This window comes from Aulostomus chinensis, chromosome 3 (assembly GCF_037954235.1).
Source record: "Aulostomus chinensis isolate RoL2024-O1b breed Wild chromosome 3, RoL_Achi_v1.0, whole genome shotgun sequence".
NCBI classification, from domain to species: Eukaryota; Metazoa; Chordata; class Actinopteri; order Syngnathiformes; family Aulostomidae; genus Aulostomus; species Aulostomus chinensis.
Genome location: NC_141322.1, coordinates 28,567,990 through 28,592,163, shown reverse-complemented (window position 1 = coordinate 28,592,163; position 24,174 = coordinate 28,567,990). Strand labels below are relative to the sequence as shown.

At 43.9% G+C, this 24,174-nt stretch overlaps 2 protein-coding genes across 4 annotated transcripts; both read left to right on the top strand.

The window, feature by feature from the left end:
* Positions 1-231: 231 nt before the first annotated feature.
* Positions 232-8,742, top strand: rbm12 (RNA binding motif protein 12). 2 transcript variants are annotated; one of them, XM_086200140.1, is made up of 2 exons: positions 232-341; positions 4,680-8,742. In XM_086200140.1, exon 2 carries the CDS (start codon positions 4,708-4,710, stop codon positions 7,423-7,425), a length of 2,718 nt encoding a protein of 905 aa, XP_086056266.1. In that variant the 5' UTR covers positions 232-341; positions 4,680-4,707; the 3' UTR covers positions 7,426-8,742. The 2 variants fall into 2 exon arrangements, with proteins under 2 accessions (XP_086056266.1, XP_086056267.1); XM_086200141.1 differs by lacking the exon at positions 232-341 and adding an exon at positions 3,761-3,782.
* cpne1 (copine I) lies at positions 232-23,069 on the top strand. 2 transcript variants are annotated; one of them, XM_086200142.1, is made up of 16 exons: positions 232-341; positions 15,154-15,282; positions 15,365-15,544; positions 15,806-15,880; positions 16,099-16,170; positions 16,928-17,011; positions 17,115-17,204; positions 17,305-17,403; positions 18,056-18,142; positions 18,871-18,930; positions 19,167-19,300; positions 19,501-19,555; positions 19,790-19,844; positions 20,615-20,748; positions 20,821-21,057; positions 21,279-23,069. In XM_086200142.1, exons 2-16 carry the CDS (start codon positions 15,154-15,156, stop codon positions 21,393-21,395), a joined length of 1,608 nt encoding a protein of 535 aa, XP_086056268.1. In that variant the 5' UTR covers positions 232-341; the 3' UTR covers positions 21,396-23,069. The 2 variants fall into 2 exon arrangements, with proteins under 2 accessions (XP_086056268.1, XP_086056269.1); XM_086200143.1 differs by lacking the exon at positions 232-341 and adding an exon at positions 13,915-14,129.
* Positions 23,070-24,174: the final 1,105 nt, after the last annotated feature.

Sequence of the window (24,174 nt, the reverse complement as noted above, 5' to 3'; positions counted from 1 at the left end):
TCTCAATCATGATGAGATATCCTGTCATAATGAGTGAATTTATCTCGTCACGATGTCACAAAGCTCACTATCTTAAAATATCTAGATAATTTCCCAGTTTTACAACTTTATTTCGCTCATGATACGCAGATAACATGGTCTGAAAATGTTCGCTAGCCCCGTGTAGCCGGTAGGGGGCATTACTGCTCAGACGTCGGGAAAATGCGTCTTCTCGCGTCATTGCTAAGATATCGCGGTATTTGTGCCGACATTTCGTGCAGTGGTTCAGTGTGCGGGGAGAAAAGAAACGAAGACCTCCGTTCATGAATTGAACCTGAGTGTGTTTGTTGACAGATTCCTCGGTAAGAATCAAGCAGCGGCAGTCTGCAAAGAGATACACTTTCACCGGGAGCCGGAGGCAACAGGGGCCGCTGAAAGCGCGCATCCTGGCCGCTGTTCGGCTATAGCACCCACACACACACACACACAAAGCAGGGTTGGCCATCAGTTCGGTAGCTAGCGTTAGCCGGGTAAGTTAGCTTAACTACGACCGTTAGATCACATACATCTGCTTGAACTAACTAATTAGCTCTAACTGATAGCTGCGTACTACATTACCACCATGACTCACGTGTGTTAATAAACTGACTGCGCGGTTAAAAGCAGTCATTATGCAGGTTTGTTACAAAAATGTGTCTTGTCAGGGGCTGCTAAAGTACGTTAGCTTAAATTAGCTAACCTACATAACATTGTTTTCATGTGTTTTTCAGTGCGGAACAAGAGGATGGGCCATCTTGTAATTCCGTCTAAGTGTCAATTTAGCATGAAGGAAACTTGTAAACTTGTTTGTTCTGAAAAGTTGTGTATGCAGTAACGTCATTTATCTAAAATTACGAGTAGTCCCTTCAAAGCCTCACATGTCCGCCACAGTATTTTGGGGAAAGGCGGATATGAGTGACAGGTGTGAGGGATGGATTTTGGGTGTGAACGCTGGTTACACGAAGGCTTGTTGTCTGACTGGAGTTAATTGTATTTGCTGCTTATCAGTCCTGAGGAGATCTGTATTTTGTAAAAGTTAATTTACTTATATATATCATCATGGAACATAGTGACGGCAAATTGCTGTGGAAAACTCTCAACAGTTTGGAAGTACAATTAACAGTATGCTAATATTTTTCATTTTGGTTTAGCTTGATACCCAGACTTATAGAAGTCTTCTTGTACTGGAACCTAACATCCCGATGGCTGTATGGATTTAATAAATGGTTTTTAATGCTTTATACAGCATTCAACCAGTTATTGGGATTTTTTTTTTTAACAGGCTGATCTCTGGCACATTGACTGTGTTTTATGTTTTTTTCTGAGCTGAACATTTCTATTTATTTGATAGTTTTTATTTATGTATTATCACAGAATATTATGGCCTGCATATCTGAATGAGGCTTTTATTGGAATCAGTTATTTCTATGTTAACTCGTGCGGTAAAATTTAATAATTGTCTCCCTGCAATGTCCTGTAAATGAGCTTATATCAATGCTTTGTCTTGTCTTGATCGAAATACAGGAGTTGCAGGTTGGTGGAGCTCTGTGCAAGTGGAACTTGAAAATGAATACAGATGTAGGGTGACTCCATCTTGTTTTTGAGGAACTCCATCCTGTTGGACTGGCCTGTTGACGTTTGAGCTCCAAGTTGTGTTAAGATAGATTTTATGGCTGTGTTTCAGTTTTTTCTGTCCCCGAATGATATTCCACACTTCTTGTTCAATTCCACTCTTCCTGCTGAATTTGGCAACAATGACTGGACCGTTGTGTATGTTGGCTTTAAACTGCGAAATCAAGTTTTGCCCTTAGAGGGTTTTTCTGGTTTTCCGGCTGTTGGATGGCTTATCCTGTCAGTTTGTGTCTCTTAATATTTGAAAGCTCCAGCATAAATGTTGTCTTTTCAATGACTGATCATGAGCTTGATGTTGGTGATGGCAGCATTGTGTGGAAAGGTTGGTTCAAACTGTAGGTGGCACATTGAGAATAACCCACATATTTTCTGAGCACAGAAAATTGAGAATGTGTCTGAAGAACAAGACGCAGTTGTGAAGCAGAGTACTGTGGGAGCAACAAGCATTGCTCTATCTGCTGTTGCCCACTTAAAAGTTTTTTCAGTGTTGCTCTGCACCCCACCTCTGTTTTCTTTCTTTTCTGATGAGCTGATGTCTTTTCTGTCACGCTGGTAATCAGCTGCTGATGTTTCTCTGGTTTACATGATGTCAATGTTGCTCTGGTTGATTTAATTCGAATGTTGCTGTGGTTGCTAATATTGCTCTGGCCGACATGTACCTGACCTTGCTTTTGTTGAAAAGTGTATGATTTTACCTTTATTGCGCTGTATGATACTACAGTTTCTCCTGATGATGTTGTGTTGATGTTTGTGGATGATGTACTGCAGATTTTCTGGGTTCATTTTGCCTGTTTGGTCAACCAGTTGCTGAAGCGCTGTCTGCTGAGTTGATGCTTCTGGAGGATTGAGGAAGGTCCTCGGTGTTACGGTGGCAGGGTTTTGATGGCTGTTAATCCTATAGCTCCGCCTGTCTTCTGTTTACTTCACTTGTCTACTTCACTTTCTTTTTTTCTTTTCTTTTTTTTAATAGTACAGCACCAGTGTTGGCCAGTTTTTGGATTTGGCTGGCTGTTAATCTCTGTTGTTAGTAGGGATGGGCATTTAAAGAAATTTCCGTTATCAATAATCAGAAAATAAATGGTCAATTATTGATATGCGACAGGTGATGTGAGTCAGATCTCGACTTTTGAAGTGGTCCAGCAGTCTATGGGTAGCACAACTTTCTCAGCTAGGCCAACTTGTAATAGCTCCTGCCTTCGCTTTTGTAGTGAGTCGTGACGAGGCTGGTGATAGTGTGTTGTGGCAGGATGCTGTGTTTTGGTTCATTTAGATTCATCAGATCTCAAAAAACTTTGCTCTCAATTATACTTATGGGCTGAAATAAATTTGAAGAATTGTGGCTCTTCAGTGCCAACATTGAGATGATTTCAGGTTGACACAAGGGGAATGCATCAACGCTAACTAGGGACAGGTGTACATTTGCCAAGTGGTACATCATTGGGGTCTTTGTCCTGTTGCACTTATACATGGCTTCAGTTTTTAGAATGAACTTTGTTCTTTGTCTGCTCCAAGTGGTTCCACGGCAAAGTTCGCTTTGAATTTTTACTTGTTACATTAGCAGCAGCAGCAGCAGCCAGTAGGAAGAAAAGTGTCTGTTTCTTCCTCTGTCTCTTGTAACTACTTTGATATCGCCCCCTAATGGTAAGAGGTCTCATTGCTCCAACATAGTGAAATTACACTACGCAACACAGCTGCCTTTGTTCGATGAAATTTCAAGTGATTGACAAAATTCTGAACAATCAATTATTGATCATTGATAATGCCCATCCCTAGTTTTTAGGCAGGAAAGTTACTGCAGCTGAACTTTGTGGTTTGTCTTGCTTTAACTTGACTTTAAGGTTTGTTTTGGCTGTCAAGATTCTTGAATTTAAGAGTTTATGGGTGTTAAGAAGAAAAAAACAACTTTTATTTGTATACTGGAATCATACATGAACACAATGTTTGATATTTAATACGAAGCACAACCTGCAGTAAAATGCTGAAAACATTACATGCCATTAACTTGGTGCTTAGATTTAACTCAAAATGTTTTGAACTGGAATGTTTTTTTGAACTTTTCACCAGGTTTGGTGCCCTGCAGAACACCCCTGTCCCTTAAACATTGAAACAATACCAGTAGCTTAGTGTCATTGGTGAGTTGCAAATTGCATGAGATTCACAAAGCACTGCTGTTGCACTAAGTCTTTTAGAGTTTTCATGCAGCAGTAAAATAATAGTAGAACCACTATCTTTGTACTGCATGGTAGACACAAACAGGTTATTTTAGATAACAAAATTACACACGACTCCTCAGTTACAAGGGCTGATGCGTAGAACTGTTCAGATTTAAGGCTTGCATCAGATAGCTGACTTTGGTAAATTTGGCTATACCTAATCGAGATATATATATATATATATATATTTATTTTATTTTATTTTTTCAGAATACAACTGTTTTAAATGCTCCAAATTTAGAATATTTGATTCTGTCAGCCTTGAGGTCAGAGGTGTGTTGTTCCTCTAAAGCAATTTTTCTTTTTAGATACGTCCTGTCTGTGTCTTATCCTAGATTTTATGTTGCTATGTTTGACATCAATGCCTCATCTTAATGTGTTTTTCTCTCTGTGTTTACAATAAGCTATGTAGAGGCCTAAGATGGTGTTTGTTTTGGTCTAACAAACACTTATGCGCAGCATGATATGATTTTCTAAGAGCTGAAACAACTTCATCAGACTTTTAAACCGTGCACATGGCTGGAGATTTTTTTTGTTAACAAGTTTCTTGCAAATTTTGCATTCTTTAATCCCGTTCCCCAAACCCTTTTCAAGCACACCAATGGCTTCCAAATGTCAGACTCGGGACTTTAAAGTGGTTGTCCACTTTTGCAAAGATTCAGGAGTGAAGAAATTCAAGAAAACAAAATGTTATAATGTTGGCTAAAATTATATTAGCCTCTGAAGCTGGGCCTTTTATTTCTGAGGAAACATTTGGAACACAATGGTCTCTTTATTTCTACTCTTTATCTGACAGTAGTGTTGCTCTCTCCCCAGGTTATAGGCCTGTTGTTTAGCAGTCAGTATGGCGGTAGTCATCAGGCTGCAAGGTCTGCCCATAGTGGCCGGCACCATGGACATCAGGCACTTCTTCTCTGGTCTCACCATCCCTGATGGGGGAGTGCACATCGTTGGGGGTGAGCATGGCGAGGCATTCATTGTGTTTGCCACCGATGAGGATGCCCGGCTTGGGATGATGCGCACAGGTGGGTCCATTAAGGGCTCAAAAGTGTCACTGTTGCTCAGCAGCAAGACAGAAATGCAGAACATGATTGAGTTGAGCCGTCGCAGGTTTGAGGCTGGGGCAGGTACTGTGGAGACGGCTCCACCTACAACAGGAAATGCCAACCGTCAAGCTGCTGCTGCTCCCATACCCACTGTGCAGCCAGGAGCAGGAGGGAGAAGTGGTAGCCTTGGAAACCAGGGTTTCAGTAACACCCCTGCTTCAGTGACTTCAGCAAGCTCATCTCAAGAGCCACCAAGCAACAAGGCAGTAGCCAGCCTGGCAAATGTGGTGCCTAGCTTCCCCAACAGTTACAGCTCTGCCCCCACCATTACAACAGCTCTGGCATCGCTTAACCCCCCACCCATCCCACCACTTCCCAGCATGCCTTCCATGCCCCCCATGCCAACACTGCCCACCATACCAGTTCCTCCTCCTGTGTCCTCCCTCCCCCCTGTCCCCACTGTCACCCCACTGTCCCAGGGTCCTCCAGTGCCACCCATGTCCCACCTCCCTCACATGTCCTCCTTGCCTCCTTTCAACCCCTCTCTGCCTCCTCCTGCAGGATTAGGCTCAGGCCTCCCCCTTGGAACCCCCAACCCCATGCTGTTTAACCCTCTATCACCTCTTGCTTCTCTTGGCCTCCAGGCCCATATGAAGGCTGCCACCGCTTCAGCCACCGGACAAGGTGTGGCAAGTCCAGATGAGATGTTTGTCCTTTTGCAGAATCTCCCCTTCTCCTGCACAGAGCTTGAGGTCAGGGACTTTTTCCGGGGGCTCGGGGTGGATGGAGTTCGTTTGTTAAGAGATGGGCAGGGCCGGCCAAATGGCAGAGCCATGGTCAAATTCTTCTCACCCCAGGACAGCTTTGAGGCCATGAAGCGAGGAGGTGGCATGATGGGTCAAAGGTTTATTGAAATTACACCAGGCTCTGAGAGGCAGTGGGCCAGCCTCAATAACAGCCCCTCAGGCCAAGGTCCTCCCATTAGTGGTAAATCAAATAACAGCATGGGGGCACATGACCAGCAGCACCGTCGTGGTAATGCAGGGATAGGAGGCAGGGATCAGCGAGGACGGTCACGATCGCCTCATCGTCAAGAGTTCTGCGTCTACCTGAAGGGCCTTCCTTACGAGGCTGACAAGAAACAAATCAAGGAATTCTTCAAGAATTTGGCCATTGTTGAGGACAGTGTCTACATTGCCTATGGACCTAATGGGCGAGCCACAGGGGAAGGCTTTATTGAGTTTAAAACAGAACAGGACTACAAGACTGCTCTTGGTGCTCACATGCAGTATATGGGAACCCGATTCATCCAGGTGCACCCAATCAGCCATAAGGGAATGCTAGAAAAGATTGACTCCATCCGCAAACGTGAAGCAGTGCAGGGTGATGGCAAAAACCAGGATGGCTTGAAAGCCCCAAGGAACTGTGCTCACATCACCAATATTCCTTACAATATTTCCAGGAAGGATGTCCGTGCCTTCTTGGAGGGTATTGGGCTTTATGAGGACACCCTTAAAGTTCTGACGGATAGCCATGGCAACGGTTTGGGACAAGCTATCTTCCAGCTTCAGACAGAGGAAGATGCCCGCAAAGCTGAAAGACTACATCGCCAGAAACTCAATGGCCGTGATGCCTTTGTTCATTTGGTGACCTTTGAGCAGATGAAGGAAATTGAGAGAAATCCCCCTCCACAAAACAAAAGGGGCCAAAGAAATCAGCACCAGAACCAGCAAAACCAAAATCAGAATCAGCACCAGCATCAGCAACCCCAGTCTATTCCCCAGCAGCCTCAGATCAACCCATTTGCTGGAATTAGTGGAGAAGACTTTAACTTTCTCAGAAACACTATGGGGAACCTCAATAGTGCCCCCTTTGTGACTCCATTCTCAGCCCCTGGGAATGGACTTGCAGGTCCTCCTCCTCTTCCCCCTCTGGCTGCAGGACTTGGGGATGTGAATCTTGGTGTAGCTCCCCCACTTGTTACTGGTCTTCCTGGAACTCCCATCCTGGAGCCACCCGGCTTTCGACCTGGAGCCACTGGAGGACCTCCATTCAACCCGGATGGGCTCAGAGGCTTGGTGCCCTTTGACAATGCGAACAGAAAAGGAGGTGGAGGACAGAACAGGGGGGGAGGGGCCAATAACAATAACAACCAAGGACGTCCAGGGGGTGGAGCTAGTGGGGTACAGCAGGTGTTTCCCTCAGGAGCTGAGGGTCTTCGCAACCAGCCAGCCTCTGGAGGATCCAACAACCCAAACAATCCTCGAGGTGCTGCGGGCCCAACGATTGTGAAGCTTCAGAACATGCCGTTCACTGTAACCGTTGATGAGATCATGGACTTTTTCTACGGCTATCAGGTACTTCCAGGCTCAGTCTGCCTGCAGTTCAGTGAGAAAGGCCTGCCAACTGGTGAGGCTATGGTGGCCTTCCAGAACCACGAGGAGGCTACAGCTGCTGTAATGGACCTAAATGATCGACCTATCGGAGCACGCAAAGTCAAGATTAGCCTTGGTTAAGCTGTGCCCTATGACTCTTGACTGTAGAGAACAGCTCCCTGGATCAACCACCCAGGCAAAACAAAGCCAATATAAACCATATCTGATTCAGGACCCAAACTTAACTTTAAAAGCTCAACTAAGTCTTGCTTTGTTGACATATTTGTCGGTCATTCGTAAAGCCCCTCCCTCTGAGTGTGTGTGTGTATATAAAGGCAGGGTAAGCCCTGCTCTGTGCATTCTGTTCAACAGGAAGAATCTAATTCAGGCGTTGCTCCTTAGTCCAGTTATTCTGGTAGCACAACATGATGTTGACGATAATGGTATGATGATGGTCCTTAACGATGTTTCCATGAAAATGTAGCCTTTGTCCAGTAATGTGGAGAGCTGGGATACGCAGACCATACCTGTTTTGTTGCTATGGGTAACATGATGATTACAAGAGACCGTCATGTCGCTGTATGTGTTTAAAGATGCTCTGCTGCTGGGGTTTAAAATTTACATGCTCTGTTGCTATGGTAATGTCTTCACATGCTTTATTGCTATCGTTAAGATGATGAAAAACTACAACATGTTGCCATGGTGAAATGTCCATGCTGTCATGCTATGGTAAAATCTCTACATGCTCTGTTGCTATGGTATAAATCTTCACTTGCTTCGTTGCTGTGGTTAAACATGCTTAAATGAAACGCTTTTTTCAACACAGTGAAATGTTGGTGCTGTTTCTATGCTAAAGTCTTCCCTTTTTCTGTTGATGATGGTGAAAAGCTTTTTTGCCACTGTCAAATGTTTTGCTCCATTGCTATGGTGAAATGTTGAGGTGTCCTTTTGTCATGGTAACTTTACTAACATTAGGCTTTATTGCCACTGTTAAAAGCAGCTCTCTGTCGCAGTTATAAAATTCTCACACCTTTGTGTGTCACGTAAGTAACCTCTTGACAACAGGGCTCTGTTGTTATGAAGCTGAAGTGATTGATTTCTGGCTCATGTTTTACTCTGTAAATGATGACTCTGGGCCGCTGAATTATTTTCATCTGTCACACTTTTTTGATGTTGCTGTGTTTGGACAATGCCACCTCTCCCCCTCCCCTTGCAAAAGCACAATAGGTGTTTGGACTGTAGAGCGCTAACCGTAGATGAACTCTGTAGTTTTTGTTTTTTTTAGTTTGGTAGCATTCAGTTGTATGTTTGATTGCTATTGTTTTGGATGTCTCAACCTTTTTAAACATCATTTTTGTTTCTATTGTCAGTGTGAACAAACTTGTATGATCGCATATAACCATACATAATGTGGAGTCTCCTTTCAGTTGGCTAATAAAAGGATGTTCCTGATGCTCACCTGGTCACCTGCCATCAGCTCTCTGTCTCCCTCTCATTGTCTAATGATGAAGATTGATCCGCCTGGTGTTCATTTTTGAATTACTGAGTCATTTGGTTCTTTATTTTCGTAAAACTTGAATGGAAGATCAAGCTATGTGGAAATGCAGGTGGTTGGTCATCATAAGGTAATTACATTTTGATCTTGTGAATGGCGTCAGGTTGCATCTCAGGAAATATTGTTTTATGTTTGACCTTGACTTTGCCAAAATGATCATCTCTGCCAGAAGCAAGGCCCAAGGTTTAAGGGCCTCTCAGTCGTCTGCACTCAGGGCCGAACCAAAGTTCTCGTTTGTCACATTTTATACATTTGATCCAGTTAATTTTGGTTTCAGAGTGGAATTATGCAAGTCCACCAAAGAACTTAACATGACATGCTGAGGCCCTCTGATCGTCCGAGTTTCTTCTGTATTAAGGGCACCTCTGCAGGCACGCTCTAAGAAGAAGCTGGGGAGGACTTCCACCACTTTAATTGGTGAACTATTTGGGCGAGTAAATGTTATTCAGGTTGTCCAAAAAAGCAGTTTTCCTTCTCATTTCTTGATGCAGTGCCTTTTCTAATGGCATTGCGCATATTTTTATATAGCTGCCGTATCATCTTAATCCTCAGGTGACATTGTTCTCCCATCCTCTCTGATAACACCTAGAACGTTTTGGAATATGACCCCCCCCCCCCCCCCCTTAACTTCGTCAGTCAGACCACATTTGAATTAAAAAAACTTGGGCTTTTCTCCCTGTGTGCCACAATGTCTTATTTTTCTTCTTTTTATCTCAGTTGTTTCTGGTATGATGAAAACTACTGGAACTTCCTGCGGTCCAAAAGTCCAAACTTTCAAAAACAAACAAACAAACAGTTTTTGTGCTAAGATGACACCAAAACATGTAGTCAGAGAGAGAGCACTTCTTTTGGTGGGACCAAGTTTTGTCTCTTTGGTCCAGGCCATGGGGCAGGGGAGGTTTCACACCAGTAATTTTGTAGTGATGAATTATTAAGTCCAGAACAAATGAGGTAGGTCTAAAAGGGCCCGAACTGAAATGTATGACTTGTTGTCAAAATGACTCATTAATTTGGAGTCAAACGTAATAATTTGTAAAGGTTAAGTCTGAATTGTAGGATTGTGTATTTAGGATAAAGCATTTTGCAATCATGTGACCACATTTAGATTTATGTTGATTCTGAGTCCTGCCAGTGCAAAACCCTCACCTGTAACATGTCTCAGGATTAGTGGTGATGTCCACACTGATGCTCATAGATAGATTAAGATGCAAGGATGGGACAGCATTAAGTTAAATATACTACATTTTATTGGATTAGTTAAGCCTGATTTGGTCATTTGTCATGAAGGCCTAAACACTGAGACTTGAGCGGATAAACATCCCTCATGTTCATCAGCTCAGAGATGCCAGAGTTGCCGTTAAGTTTTGACTTGTTTTTGTTCTCTTTTGTGCATGAAGCAAGAATTTGATTGCAGAAAATGTCAATTTAGAATAACAGGGTTCTGTCCTTCATGTTCTGCTTAAGTGGGATTCATCTTGGAGCCCATCAACTCAGAATGAAGTGAATGATGCCAAGATTGATGGACGAGTATGGAGGGAGGCCTGTGCATAAATTACCTCATACAGTTTATACCCATACATAGTGCAATGTGAAACACACAGTGGCCTTTTAATTACACACAAGCCATACCCAACATTGACCAAAAACTAATTTACAGGAAGACAACCGATAATCATGGTTAAGTAACACACCGACTGTTTACCAAATGCCTTATTGTCCAATTTTAGGGTTAGGGATGCAGCGAGATACCCTTCTCCCTTTTCTGAGTGCATCAGAGCTCCAATGATCTCGACACCCCACCGGGTGGCTGACTGCTAATTAGCTTAGCTGCAATGAATTCAAGTGGTGGGGTGCAACAGCAGACCATCTGAAGAAATCCAATATGACTTAATCCACAATAGTCTTTGCCTGTATTAATATATTTCTAATGTTGCTCTGATAAAACTGAAAAAGCGAGATGTTATTTTCTAGTCTGATACATACCCAGAACTACGGCTATGATGCCACAGACTTTGTAAGAAAGGGACGTGGAGGATTCTGGGCAGACACTGGTCTAGTTGAACCAGAAAACACAGGAGGAACTGCTGGCTTTGGAAGCTGAGAGAGGATAAAGGGGCGGGAGGTTCCAGGTAGTCATTTTAAACAGGTGTGCAGATGTTGACGCGTATGCTGCACCACTGGCATTCATTGCAGCTCATCTGTCAGCAGTCAGTCGCCTGGTGGGGGTCTGGAGCTCTGTCTTTGGTCTGTCTTCTCATGTGCATTAGCACATGAGAAGACAGACCAATTTTTCTGGCTGTAGAAATGAACAAATTGTGTATTTCCCAAAAGGTTTTTGTGTTGCTTGCAACTTAATCCCGTTTGTTCTCGTTCATCCCCTGCACTAAAAATGACACAGGGAAGCTGTCCTGTCCCGGGGACATTGAATATGCAAATCTACTATGCTGGAGGAGGCAGAGAGGGCTTATGGCATAAGTTATGTCTCTAAAATTTAATGTGTCTTTGTTTTTATGATGTTCTAGAATATTTTTAGGGAGATTGAAACCATCGGAGACATGTAACATATACACACAATCGTTTGTCTCTGTCTCAATAGCATGCTCTTAAAGTCTTAAACTTTCAGAGGAATTCGTTGTCGGTCAACCTGAGAAAGGTGTTGTAAGGCGGCCCTGCACTTCAGCTGATGTGTGAGAACATTATCCAGACAACCAACTTGTTGATTTTGATGGCTGTGCTTGTGAGGTGGACCTGGTGTGTGGAGAAAAGGCCAAAAATGCATTGGAATTAAAGAAAAACTGGGATGTGAGACTTGGTTTTGATTGGGGTGAGTGTTGAAAATGTTGTGGGAGGGGTCAAATCACTTGCTTGAAGTCCCTACCTCCCGCTGGCCAATAGAAAGACAGAAGGCGGGACTTGCAGGTGAGTGGACGACACAAAGATGCACGTTTTTAGCCTACAGATCAGTTGTAGCGAGTCCATTATTCTGGGCAGTCACAGATTCAGATCTCATTCAAAACGGGGAAAGTTCTGAGTACTGGGAGAGATGCGAGGCGTCGATCACAACTGGATCATGATAAACTGGGAGTGGATGCTTAACAGTACGTGGAGCAGGATGGAGACCAGGCAGTAGGGATCGTGCAATAGAGGGATGTCCTCACAATAAACCCTCCCCTCTAATTCATGGTTGATAATGGTTTTACTGACATAGTGATTTGGGAAAGATGATAAAGCATGATTATTGATTATGATTCAAGCCAGTGTTATGTCGAAAGCACACTTCCTACTTAAAAAAATTGTAGTCTTACAAACACCAAAACCAGCAATGTTTGTCACCTTTCTCAGTGAAACAAGGCCGCACCCGCACACCGGTTTGTGTCTCCTCTGTGGGTCCTTAGTGTCGACTGCAGCTCAGTGAGACGACTTCATTGTTAATACCCAGAAAAACGTACGGCGGTTAGAAGAAGAACTGATAAGCTTGGCGGTGCGTGGCTGAGATGAAGCGGACTGTCTGGAATGTCAGTGGCAGTTGCAGTGTCACTTTGTACAACTACATGAACACAAGGGGGGGGGGGGGTTGCTGTTGTTGTTTTTTAACTGTACTGCATGAATATTGCAGAAGACAGTTTTCATGATTAATAACATCAAAAGCATCAGGCAGGTGGAAGCACTTTTAGGGAAGTTTTAGTCCGTAAAAATATACTATTCTTTGTATTCAGTAATTAAAATCCAGTTCCCATCATAAGTATGAGTTCAGTTGTTCCCAGCTATTAGCCGGTTCCACCTCGTCACTGAAGCTATTTGATATTTACACTGAACCAAGTATTCAGTCCAGGTCATTTCAAAAACCATGTGAAGCCTTTGTACAAATGTGTCGCCTTGGTTACATTTTAAAATGCAGCTCTTTGGTGGTAGACAGTCACTTATTGGACAGCTAAGGATGATGGAGCTTCTCCCCGAGAGGAGTTTTCCCATGTAAGTGGATCATGAAAGATGAGGATGATGATGTCAGAGAAGATTAGTGTGTGAATGTGCGTTTTGCTGGGTTTGAACAGATCCGAACGTTGCGCCCTCTTTTTCCTCTGGGCTCTAAGTTTTTCCTCATGTTTCTCATTTGTGATGCGACACTGCAGCACCACTGTGGTTCTACTCAAAGATGAGTAGACGGAGACTGATGTCCTCCGTGGGAGTGTTGGCTCTTACTGTCCTGCTACTGACTTTTCTGCTTTCTCTCTCATCACCTGGGTACACTCCATCACCAGGCTGAGCAACTGTACCTCTGTCTCCTCTTCAAAATAAGAGCACAGAAGTGAACTTTTACATGAGACATGAAGTGAGTGTGACAAGTTTATGCTTGACTTTCAAAACTGTCCTTTGAGAAACCAGAAATCTCAATTCTTAGTTTTTGAGTAACTTATCACGAACGTCTTAGTTCGTCTTAGATCATGGATCCCAAGGGAAACTTATGGAATTGTTGTTTCTGCATCTTGTAAAAGCGATCAAGATGCATCATACATGGCGTGCACATTTCGGGGGCTGATGAAGTGGTGTGGTTATAATTGATAGATAGCGGTGAGCTGTCCGTGCGGCTGTTGCACATCACATGGATTTTTTTTCTCTTCTTTTTGTGTATCATTGATTATGTTGTGCTCTTCTGGGTAAAGATCTCTCATTTGGGGGGGAAAAAAAAGGAATAATGCTGATGGTCAATGGTATGTTGCCTGAGTGATTTTGATCAAGTACAACATCAACAATCAAAATGTGTACAACCACTTCATATTTCTCGATGTGTCTTACATTTTGAATATGAAATCCTTGACAGTGATTCAATGAAGAGGACGCGTCATTATCCTTCATCTCTCCTTCTAAAAGTAGTGAAGTACCGCCCGCCAAGACAGAAGCTTCATCTGTGCTGCATCAGTTGTGTGTTGGTGCTTTTTATTTTGAAGGTATCAGGACAGGAAACGCTCTACAAGCCGGAGAGTGTGACTCAGGCAGTCGTCTCGTCCAATCAGGACGCGTTTGTACTGCTGGCTGTCCAATCACAGCGCAGTGTTGTAATCCGCGAGCCGCTCCCTGCTAGCAAGAGCTGATTGGAGGTGAATTGAGGATTTCGGTTCTCACCACGTTGGAGATAATATTTTCTAACTCCGGTTGCCGTTTTAGTTTTGATAAAGAAATATTTTAAGGTTGTTATAACAGTTTGTGGTGCTGGGAAGTGTCTTTATTCCGACTGAGCAGAGGTCGTTTCCTGTTTCGGACTGTGAGAAACCGTCACTGTCGTGCTCTGGCCGTAAGTAGCTTAAACAGCTAAAGTTTGGGGCGTTGTGCTTGAATAGGTCGTGTTCATGCTAAGCTGTGTATGTGTGAGGGATACAAACAGAGAGACTTCATTTGCTTTGGTTTAGTAGAGAGACTCACATGAGCACTGCTGGGTTTGGGAGGTTGATAAGAACGCCTGATACCCGACACCTGACTCATCCAGTAATTTGCAGCGCGTTTTATAATAAAAGATGCCACTGGAAGGACAGCCTCCACACAATCACGTTTTCGTCCTCACGACTGACTGTTAGTGACTTATTTGGGTTTGGCTGTGCACCGACAGGAAATTAGAATATCAGCTGTTCCCGGATTGTGCTAGTGGCGTTTAGGTCTTTTAGTCTTTATGCTTCATCTTTTGGTGTGAATGAGTTTGTGCTTAAATGTTTGACTTTCATTCAGTGTGATGTGAAGTACCAGCTGCTCTCAGCTGCTTCGCTACATTCTCTTCTGGTTGTGCTGACTCCTGTAATTGTATTAAAAGGTCTGTTTTGGGTCCAAAGATGGTCTGGAAGACTGTTCATTAGCACCAGTTGGCAACTAGTTAATAGTCACATTAGTTTTTGTAAGTATCTTTGGATCTGGAAACTGGTAATAGACATCTGTCACTATTTCTTAGTTTATTTATGGATTAATACTGTCATTAAAGGACAACGGAAACAGTTCACTCAATTTTTCTACTATTTTGTGCGGGGGTTGTTTCTTTCATGTGCACTCTTTCTTTTTTTTTTCTGTTACTTCCTCTGGTACACCTGGTTGTCTTGACTTCCACTTCCTCTGTGAGTCATCTGCTGTAGATGTGGTTGTAAACGCTGGTGACTTGTGTTATAGTTGTACTTGGTGATGGCACAGAAGGGTGGATGAAACACAAGCAGGGACGGTGACTCTAACCCACAGACAGGTGTCAGTTCTTCTTGAGTCGGCGTTTAAGTTATTGTGTAAACATTCCATTTTAACTGAATCTTGACCCCTCCCTGTCTCTCTGCCTCCCCCCATAGATGGCGGACTGTGTTACCAAGGTGGAGCTGAGTGTCTCTTGCTCTGACCTGCTGGATAAAGATGTCGGGTCCAAGTCGGATCCTCTGTGTGTCCTGCTGCAGAGCTCCGGAGGAGACAAGTGGACTGAGGTAAAGTGGCCCCCACACCCTGGGACCTATGGCTCTTTTGTCATTAAATCGATAATAAAATCTGGTCTCTGTCGTCTGTCAGCTGTGTCGTACGGAGCGTTTGATGAACACCTCCAGTCCCTCTTTCAGCCAGCGTCTTAGACTGGATTATCACTTTGAGACGGTTCAGAATCTGAAACTCGGAGTCTACGACATCGACAACTCCTCTGTAGACCTTGGTGACGACGACTACCTGGGTGGGGTGGAGCTTACTCTGGGACAGGTACACAAAAACAAGACCAGTTTTAACTGGGAAAACTGTTAACCAGATTCACCGGAAGATGTGTTTTTTTTCCACCTTGTTTTCAAGCATCGATAAAGCCCCACTGTTGGTTCACCATCTGCTGGCTACGATTGGCATTGACTTATTATTAATTAGTAAACAACATGACATTTCCTGTGACATTTGAAGATTTTTTTAAATTGAAAGACAAAAAAAAAAAGGCTCCTGACCGATGGCCTTTGTGCCCTGTGTGCCTTTCAGATAGTTTCCAGTAAAACCTTGACCAGACCTCTGCAGCTGAAGAAGGGCAAACCTGCAGGCAAAGGATCCATCACTGTATGTAGTGTGTGTGTGTGTGTGTGTGTGTGTGTGTGTGTGTGTGTGTGTGTGTGTGTGTGTGTATACGCTCTGAGTATTGATTGATATATAATTGATGGAATTACAACTTTCTAAATATTAAATGTCATAATAGTTTTCACTTTGAAAATTCTGCTCTGACTAAGACAAAACATTTACTTTTATTGTGATGTGTGTGTGTGTGCACGTGCATGAAGATTTCAGCAGAGGAGATGAAGGACAACAGAGCCATTGAGTTGGAGCTGGAAGCCAAAAAGCTTGACAAGAAGGTAACTCCTCTTCCTCCTCCTCCTCCTCATCTCATCATGTCTTACTTCTCTCTGTCGCCTTCTGTTCTTGCTCTTCGTCTTTGTTAGCCTTACCTGGTCTTAGCTAAAGCTTGATTATCCCCCTCTTGAGCACTTCCTCTTCTGCAGGATTGTGTGCAGCAGTTCCTTTTAAACCAGTCAACCATGATGTGTTAAGTCGTGTGCTGCTCTTAGTGGTCAGGTTTCCATTAATGTGCTCTGATGCTCATTTTGAAGTATCGCCTTGGGAAAGGTTGATGGAAACAGTAAAACTGGGAAGAAAAAAATTCCTTATTATTCCCAAATGTTTTCTTCTTTTCTTGGTTTACAACTTGTCCAACTGAAGGTCACTCCTGAAGGTCTCTTGTCTATATTTTGCTGATAAACAGCACTTCTTTTTCTACTGTTATAGCCACAGTCATGCGTAACGGTCTCAACAGCACCATCTACTGGCAGTATATATTAATCCTGCCAAACAAGTTGATGGAACACACTAAATGCACATTTGTGTTTAGTGACAAAACCACAGTCTGTTTAGAATGCAGGTGGTACCATGAAAACTTCAGCATGCCTGAGAGCAAAGACTCGTCAAGGAACTAGTGCCACTGAAGGCTTCACATCACCTGCGTCTGTCTGTATCTGATTAGCATGTTTCTGAAACCACCTGGAGAGCTGCGGAAGGGCGACGAGAACCCGCTGACAGAAGTACGGCAATGCATCTTGTCTTTTCTTTGTTTAGGACATGTTTGGAAAGTCGGATCCCTTCCTGGAGATATTCAAGCAAGGAGATGGTGGAAAGTGGCAGCTGGTCCACAGAACAGAGGTACACACACACACACACACACACACATATTCTAAATAATCAATTTGTTACTCCCAGTCAAACAGTCCCGGCTGATGTCACTGTGGTGTGTGCTTGTTTGCAGGTGGTGAAGAATAGCCTGGATCCCTGCTGGAAGAAGTTTACCGTTCCTCTACAGACGTTCTGCAGCAGTGACCTGGACAAACCAATCAAGGTTCTTCTAAAAGCCTCCTCTCTTCAGAACAACCTGTCAGCTGTCCCCTCCCGGTCTTAGCAACCAATGAGATCTCTCACACAGTCTCCTCCCCCTGCAGGTGGATTGTTCTGATCATGACAGTGATGGATCTCATGACCTGATTGGTTCCTTCACCACCAAAGTCTCTGAGCTGCAGAAAGCTGCCAATGGTTCCCTGGTGAGATTTCTCATGATAATTTGTGGCTGAAACCGAGGACGTAGCTCCTGTCCGACCTGCATTCATGGAAGAGTTCTGTTTGAATGCTGGATGTATTTACAAAAGGTTTATAAGAGTAGGAAAACAGACACCAGTGACATCACCCGGGAAAAGAAAATGAATTCTACCTAATCCTGAAGACAACAGGACCATAAAAGGAGGTCATGCAGAGAATAAATCAAGGGACGGTGCCTGCCTGAGTACTTGTAAATATCATTCCCAGTAATGTATTGAAGTACTGAATGTAATTCAAAACTATATGGCAAAGGTAAATAACTCCTAGAATACACAGCTGCCATTTTAAATGGATGATAATCTAAATTCATGTTCAACTCTTGGCTCTAGCGGTGTATTTTTTATTGAAGGTTAAAAATATTACAACAATCCGCATAAAACATGCATGTCTAATGTGGTGATGTGTGAGTAGTTCATGGACAATGGAGCGTACCGCTACTCCAGCCATACGCTATGTTTCATCATCCCAGATCAAGCCAGTGTACCCACAGCGCCGGTGGGACGAGGATTTTCTCTCAGTGATGGTAGCCAGGTACCAGCTGCTTCTTGCTGTCCTGTGGTCGGATGTTGTTGAACTGTGGGATGTGTCGTCCTCCAGGTGGAGTTTGACTGCATCCACCCTGAGAAGCAGAAGAAGAAGAAGAGCTACAAGAACTCGGGAGTCGTTTCCGTGAAGAAATGCAAGGTAGCGGCGACGTTTTAAGCCATTTTAAAGTTGTCAGGCAGAGTTTGTCGTCAGTCCGTGAACTCAGCTTCTTATTATCTGATTGGTGGAACCTGCTGCTGTCTAATAAGTCGAGACTAACACTGAAGGGAATCCACAGCTGGCACTTGATGTCAGCGCAGAGTAAATGTGGCTGCTGCAGTTCTACACACCAGGATAGTTCTGAACCAGAGTACAAGAGCAGAGGTACCATGATTTCTGAACAGCTTCCTGTAAACTTCACTCGCACCAAGAAGCAGAACAAACACTTAGCGCCGGAAAAAAGTGTTGTCTGGAGGGAATTTGTTCTGCAGGAGGAGCGATGGGTGTAGGAAAAATTACGTATTTGCATTGAAACTTAAAAGTCGAGCTTTCTAGTTAAAGAATATCAAATGGAACAAAAAAACAACAACAAAACTGCGCAGTAAATGCAGCCAAGCAGAGATTCACTGTCATCTAGATTGCAAGTTACAAAAATGTCTCAGTGTTGAGGGTGTGAATGTGATCCTGACTCCCTCCATGTGCACCGTAACTCTCGGTAAGTCCGGGCGGAATGGACACTTGAAGCTGTTTACAAATGGAACAAATGGAACTTTAGTCAATACAGTCTTACAGGTTGTTGTTCGTCTCCTGTATATTGTAATACACACTGATTCATATATCACACTTTAAGATACAGTGTGTGTGTGTGTGTGTGTGTGTGTCTGCAGCTGGTGACTCAGTACTCGTTCCTGGACTACGTGATGGGTGGCTGTCAGATCAACTTCACGGTACGTCGACGTCCATGAGAAGGCATTTTATTGACTTCATTACTGAATCCACCAAATCAATGTCAGTGTTTGAGGATTTAAATATTGACAGGAACAGAATTAAGGATGTATAGAGTTTTAGCTTGAGTGACAGCAGCTGTTGAAGGGGTGAAATCATCAATACAATTGAATAAAATTGGTAAATGACGTATTTGAGTAATGCTGATTGATTACCTGATGTATCATGAACATTGTAGGTGGGGATCGACTTCACTGGCTCTAACGGTGACCCTCGATCACCCAACTCGCTCCATTTCATGAGTTCAGATGGGACGAACCAGTACCTGTCTGCTCTGTGGTCTGTGGGTCAGGTGGTCCAGGACTATGACACGTGGGTACTCTCAAAAATAGCCCACACCTTCAGTACAGAGAACCGCCCGCTAACTCAGATGCCCCAAATCCTGAACTGAATCCTGGTTCCTGCACCCTAAATCTTACACCCAAAACCATAAACTACGCTTTCTGAAGCCTTGCAGAGCCCAGTAACCCCCTTGGACAGTAACGCAGAGTGTTTTGTGTTTCCTGTTTCAGTGATAAGCTCTTCCCTGCATTCGGTTTTGGAGCTAAACTTCCTCCAGACTACCAGGTTAGTTCACTTACACATTCACAACACGGCTCTCCACGCAAATGTGTCTTCATTTTTTTTAGCCTTAATCTGAATTAACAAAACTCAGTGTCACATTGTTGTAGTTTATTCTCGTTAGACTTGTTTTTCTGTGCATTAATTGTTGGGACGGTTTGTTCAGCATTGTTTTATGTCCTCTGTTTCGTATGGATGGTGTGTCAGGTTTATTGACCTGTTGTGTCGTTGATCCTGCAGGCTGCGCACCATGAGTTCGCCCTCAACTTCAACCCCACCAGCCCCTACTGCCAAGGTACGCACAGACACACACGCACATCCTTATACTTATATTTTTGTGAGGACTTTCATTGGTGTAATACATTCCCCAGCCCCTCACCCTAAAACTAACCAGCTCAGCTGACTGCCTGACCCTAACCTCGACCCTGAACCTAACCTGAACCTGATTCTAACCTCCACCCGAGAACCAAGTCTTGACCTTCAAACGGCCCTTTGAAGATGTGAGGACCGGCTAAAATGTCCTCACTTTCCAAAAATGTCCTCACTCTGTTGGTTAAATGCATTATCTAGTCCTTAATATGTAGCAAGTACAAGAGCACACACACTCTCTCTCACACACACACACACACACACACACACACACACACACACACACACACACACACACACACACACACACACACACACACACACACACAGACCAGTTTTACTCGTAGTTATTTCTGGAAGGTTGAAGTTACTTCTCATTGCAAAATAATTCCGATTGTCAAGAAGTCTGTGAGAAGAAAAAGAATTAACAAATATTAAAGAAAGACATTGCTTGTAGCAGGAAATGTTACATAACGGATCGAGGAAAATGACCATTTTCTCTGGATAATTAGAAAGAAATGATTCTATTAGAAAATGAGTCTACTTTTCACTCGATTTATGACCTCAGGAAACAGGTTTATGGTCGCACTTGCTCGTTTCAGCTCCTCTTCAATGCGGCAGGATGTTAATTTGGTCCCATTTAGATTAAAATAGATTAGAATGAAGGATATATTTTCCCTCTGCTCTGTCTCTCAGGTATTCAGGGGGTAGTTGAAGCCTACAGGATGGTTCTGCCTCAGCTCCGACTCTCTGGACCTACTAACTTTTCTCCCATCATCAATCATGTTGCCTCCATCGCATCCGCTGCTGCACAGACCAATAGTGCCTCTGTAAGGACACACACAAACACACTCAAGCGATAGCAAACTCTCGGACTTTGACCCACAATGGTCTCTCCACAGCAATACTTTGTCCTCCTCATCCTCACGGACGGTGAGATCACCGACTTCGATCAGACCCGAGATGCCATCGTTAGGGCCTCGAGGCTGCCGCTGTCAATCATCATCGTGGGTGTTGGGCCAGCTGACTTCAAGGCGATGGAGCTTCTTGATGGAGACAACGGCGTGCTGAAGTCGACGGTTGGGGAGGCCGTTGCCAGAGACATTGTCCAGTTTGTCCCGTTCAGACAATTCAAGGATGTAAGGATGTTTGTCTGATGCTTTTAGCACCGTTTACCTCGTTCAAGATGTCCGTTGGGGTGTGTGTGTGTGTGTGTGTGTGTGTGTGTGTGTGTGTGTGTGTACACTTAGAAAAGTGGAAGCAGGTTGCTGGGAGGTCTGCTTAGGTGCTGGTGAGAATGGGACACCAGGGACAGGCTGACAACTCTGAAGTCACTAACATCACGTCTGTCTCTTTCCAGGCTCCCCTTGCGGCTCTGGCTCAGTCTGTCCTCGCTGAGGTTCCCAACCAGCTCGTCTCTTACTTCAAGATGAGAGGGTTCGAACCACCAAAACCAAAAGATGCTCCCAAAGCCTAAATCTCACCCAACAAAACCCCCTAACATTCCCACAAATATTCCCATTGTTCTATTCCAGGATCGGACCGTACCATTTTCCACTGGCCCTTCCATTTCGCACAGACCAACCTGTTGCAACGCCTGAATTTCAGCCAATCACAACAGAGCACTTAGCTGTCAGCCAATCAGAATGCCAGTTTTTTTTTAAGCCACTTTAGCATTCACATAATTTTTTCTTGAATAAGTGAAATGATAATCATGTAGAATAGATTGATTGCTTCTGCTGCTTCCACACTAACTATGCAATTGCAGAGCCACACACCCACAAGGGTGTGATCCATGTGCTGTCGCCATTGTCATTTCCACAGCAACGATCAGTCGGGGTCCGGTCAGTGACCTCCTGAGGTCTGAACTGGTGTAATAGCCGGTTTGACTTAGTATTAGAGGAGAGAAGATGGATTTTTTTCGTGTTGTCTTTACACAGTAATATGTGTCTTAGCAGCCTCTAGTGGACAGTAATTGAACTGCAGGTGCAGCTAATTTCCATGTCACTGAGGTGTGTGTGGCTCTGATTAACTTGATTAATAATGTATCTATCTTTGCACTGTGCCTTTTCATTCAGTGTTGGAAAAATGAACTATATTAGAGACTGTAACCTCGATCATAGCTTTACTACGACAGCTTTGTTATTGACCTTATAGCCTCACTGTGCCACCTGCGTTGACCTTAAATCCTGCTCGTCTCTCAACGCTCACTGGTTTGCTGCTGCCGCCATCTCGTCTCCCAGCACTGAACTCGCCTTTCAACCAGTTTTTCCTGCTAGAAGGAAGGTAGCAGCACTCGCCTGGTCATGCTAGCAGAACGGTTTATAGAGTTACTAGTATTTTGACATGAGCGTCTCCCTTCTAACAATAAACATATATGAGAATTTAATAGTACTAAAGAAAATATTAGAAGACGACCAACTGCTTTCGATGCAAAAGAAGTCTGACCAAGTATATTGAGTTAGTTTCTAGTCAAAAAAATTCACACAAAAAAATTCCTTGAACCGAGATCATCTTGTCTGACAGCAAGCACCTCCGTCTCACTGCAGGTCTCCTCGGTGGGTGAGCTGTCCCATGCTGAGCGTAATGAGACTTGTTGACTAGAAACTAGATGAACACACTTGGTAGGACTTGGGATACTTTTTGCAGTGTTGAACACGACCAAGCAGAGACGCCGAAAAGAGACAACATAGAGAGCCGACGAACCACTTCAGCCCCCCCGAGACCACAGAAAAAGGACCTTGTACTTAATGACTACGAATAGATATTTTGGATAAAATATAAATATAAATATATAAAATTAAATGGGGTCAAAAGCCTGAGATCGAAGGAAGACACTTCAATTTTAGTGTTTAAAGTGATACCCTGACATGGGTGTGTAAGAAACGGCAACTGGACTCAGAAGAAAGGCCACCAGTTGTCCCCCCCCCCCCCCCCCCCCCCCACACACACACACACACATAGTTAGACTGTGTCAAAACTCATGTTTACAGCTCCAATGCCACGGTGTGAGTGTTTATATTTAGAATAAGTCATCCTCTGCAAACTGACTGGTTTATCACCCCCCCCCTTGTCTTTTTTTGGGGGGGGGGGGTCCATTTAGTTGAGTAAAGGGAGGATGGGTTGTTTGAAGACTTGTTGCTGTGTCAAACTAATCTAGAACCTTTTTTTTTTGTGGACTGGACCTGCACTTGTAAAGAACTCCCAGCCTCCAACACCAAGTGGAGATCAACACCTTGAGATCTCCACTGCACTGTGCTGGTGTGCGACATCATTATGACATCACCATCTTTTTAAACTGCACTGAACATTGAGACTCCGTGAAGACCCGTGACTTAAGTGACTAAACACTGCCAGTTTTCCCTGCTCCTGAACAAACCGCGTCCGCTGGAAGAGTGAGGGAGATGCTTGGTAGTTCATGTTTTTAATTGCCAAACGTGTCAGTTTTGTGTTTCTGCTTGAAGTCGTGTTTTATATTTGCAGCAGCTTGCCCTGCCTCAGCGGTGCCAACTGTGTCTGCTACGTCAGACATGATGTAATAGAGGTGACACCACCTGCCAACCCGCTGACGGGACGACGAGTGAACAGGGAGAGACGAAGTGTAAAAGACATTTGGAGAACATTCCAACTCTGTCTTTAACATTTTACCAAGATGGTTAGACTCGCTCCAGACGGAGCAGTCGGTTTCACAGACATCTTGACGCGCTTGCTGAGTTTGATTCGTCTAAAGTCCGTTGAGTAACATCTGAGTTTGGTGAACTCACAGTTTTCACATATCAGGCTTTTTGTGGGTCAAACACAATTGTATCTCCAGGCTAGCATGCATCGAGAGCTGCAACTGGTGCAAGTTGACAGTCTTTCACAGGAGAACCAGCGGAAGGTTTGACCATATCAACTTGTTTCTCATGTCATGACGGGTCTGGTCTTTGCTGCAGCAGCTTGCTTGTGTCTGGTTTACAAGTCTCCGTGTCCTGAGACCTTAAACATTTTAACGAGACGCGAAAGCGTTTTAGGCTCTTAAATTTACCTTTAAAAAAGTAGATGCAATATGTAGTCAGCGGTTCAGTATTTCGTCTGAATGGACAACTGATGAACGCTGGAAGTGTCCGCCTGCTTATGAAGACGCAGCCCTGGGCGGCTCCAGGAAAAGCTAAGAAGCTTTATCTGTTCTGTTTCATCTCACGTTTGATGGCGCCAAACCAGCAGATTCTTCAGGTTATTTTTCTGTGAGAGCTTCTTAGCTCGTCCTGAACTCG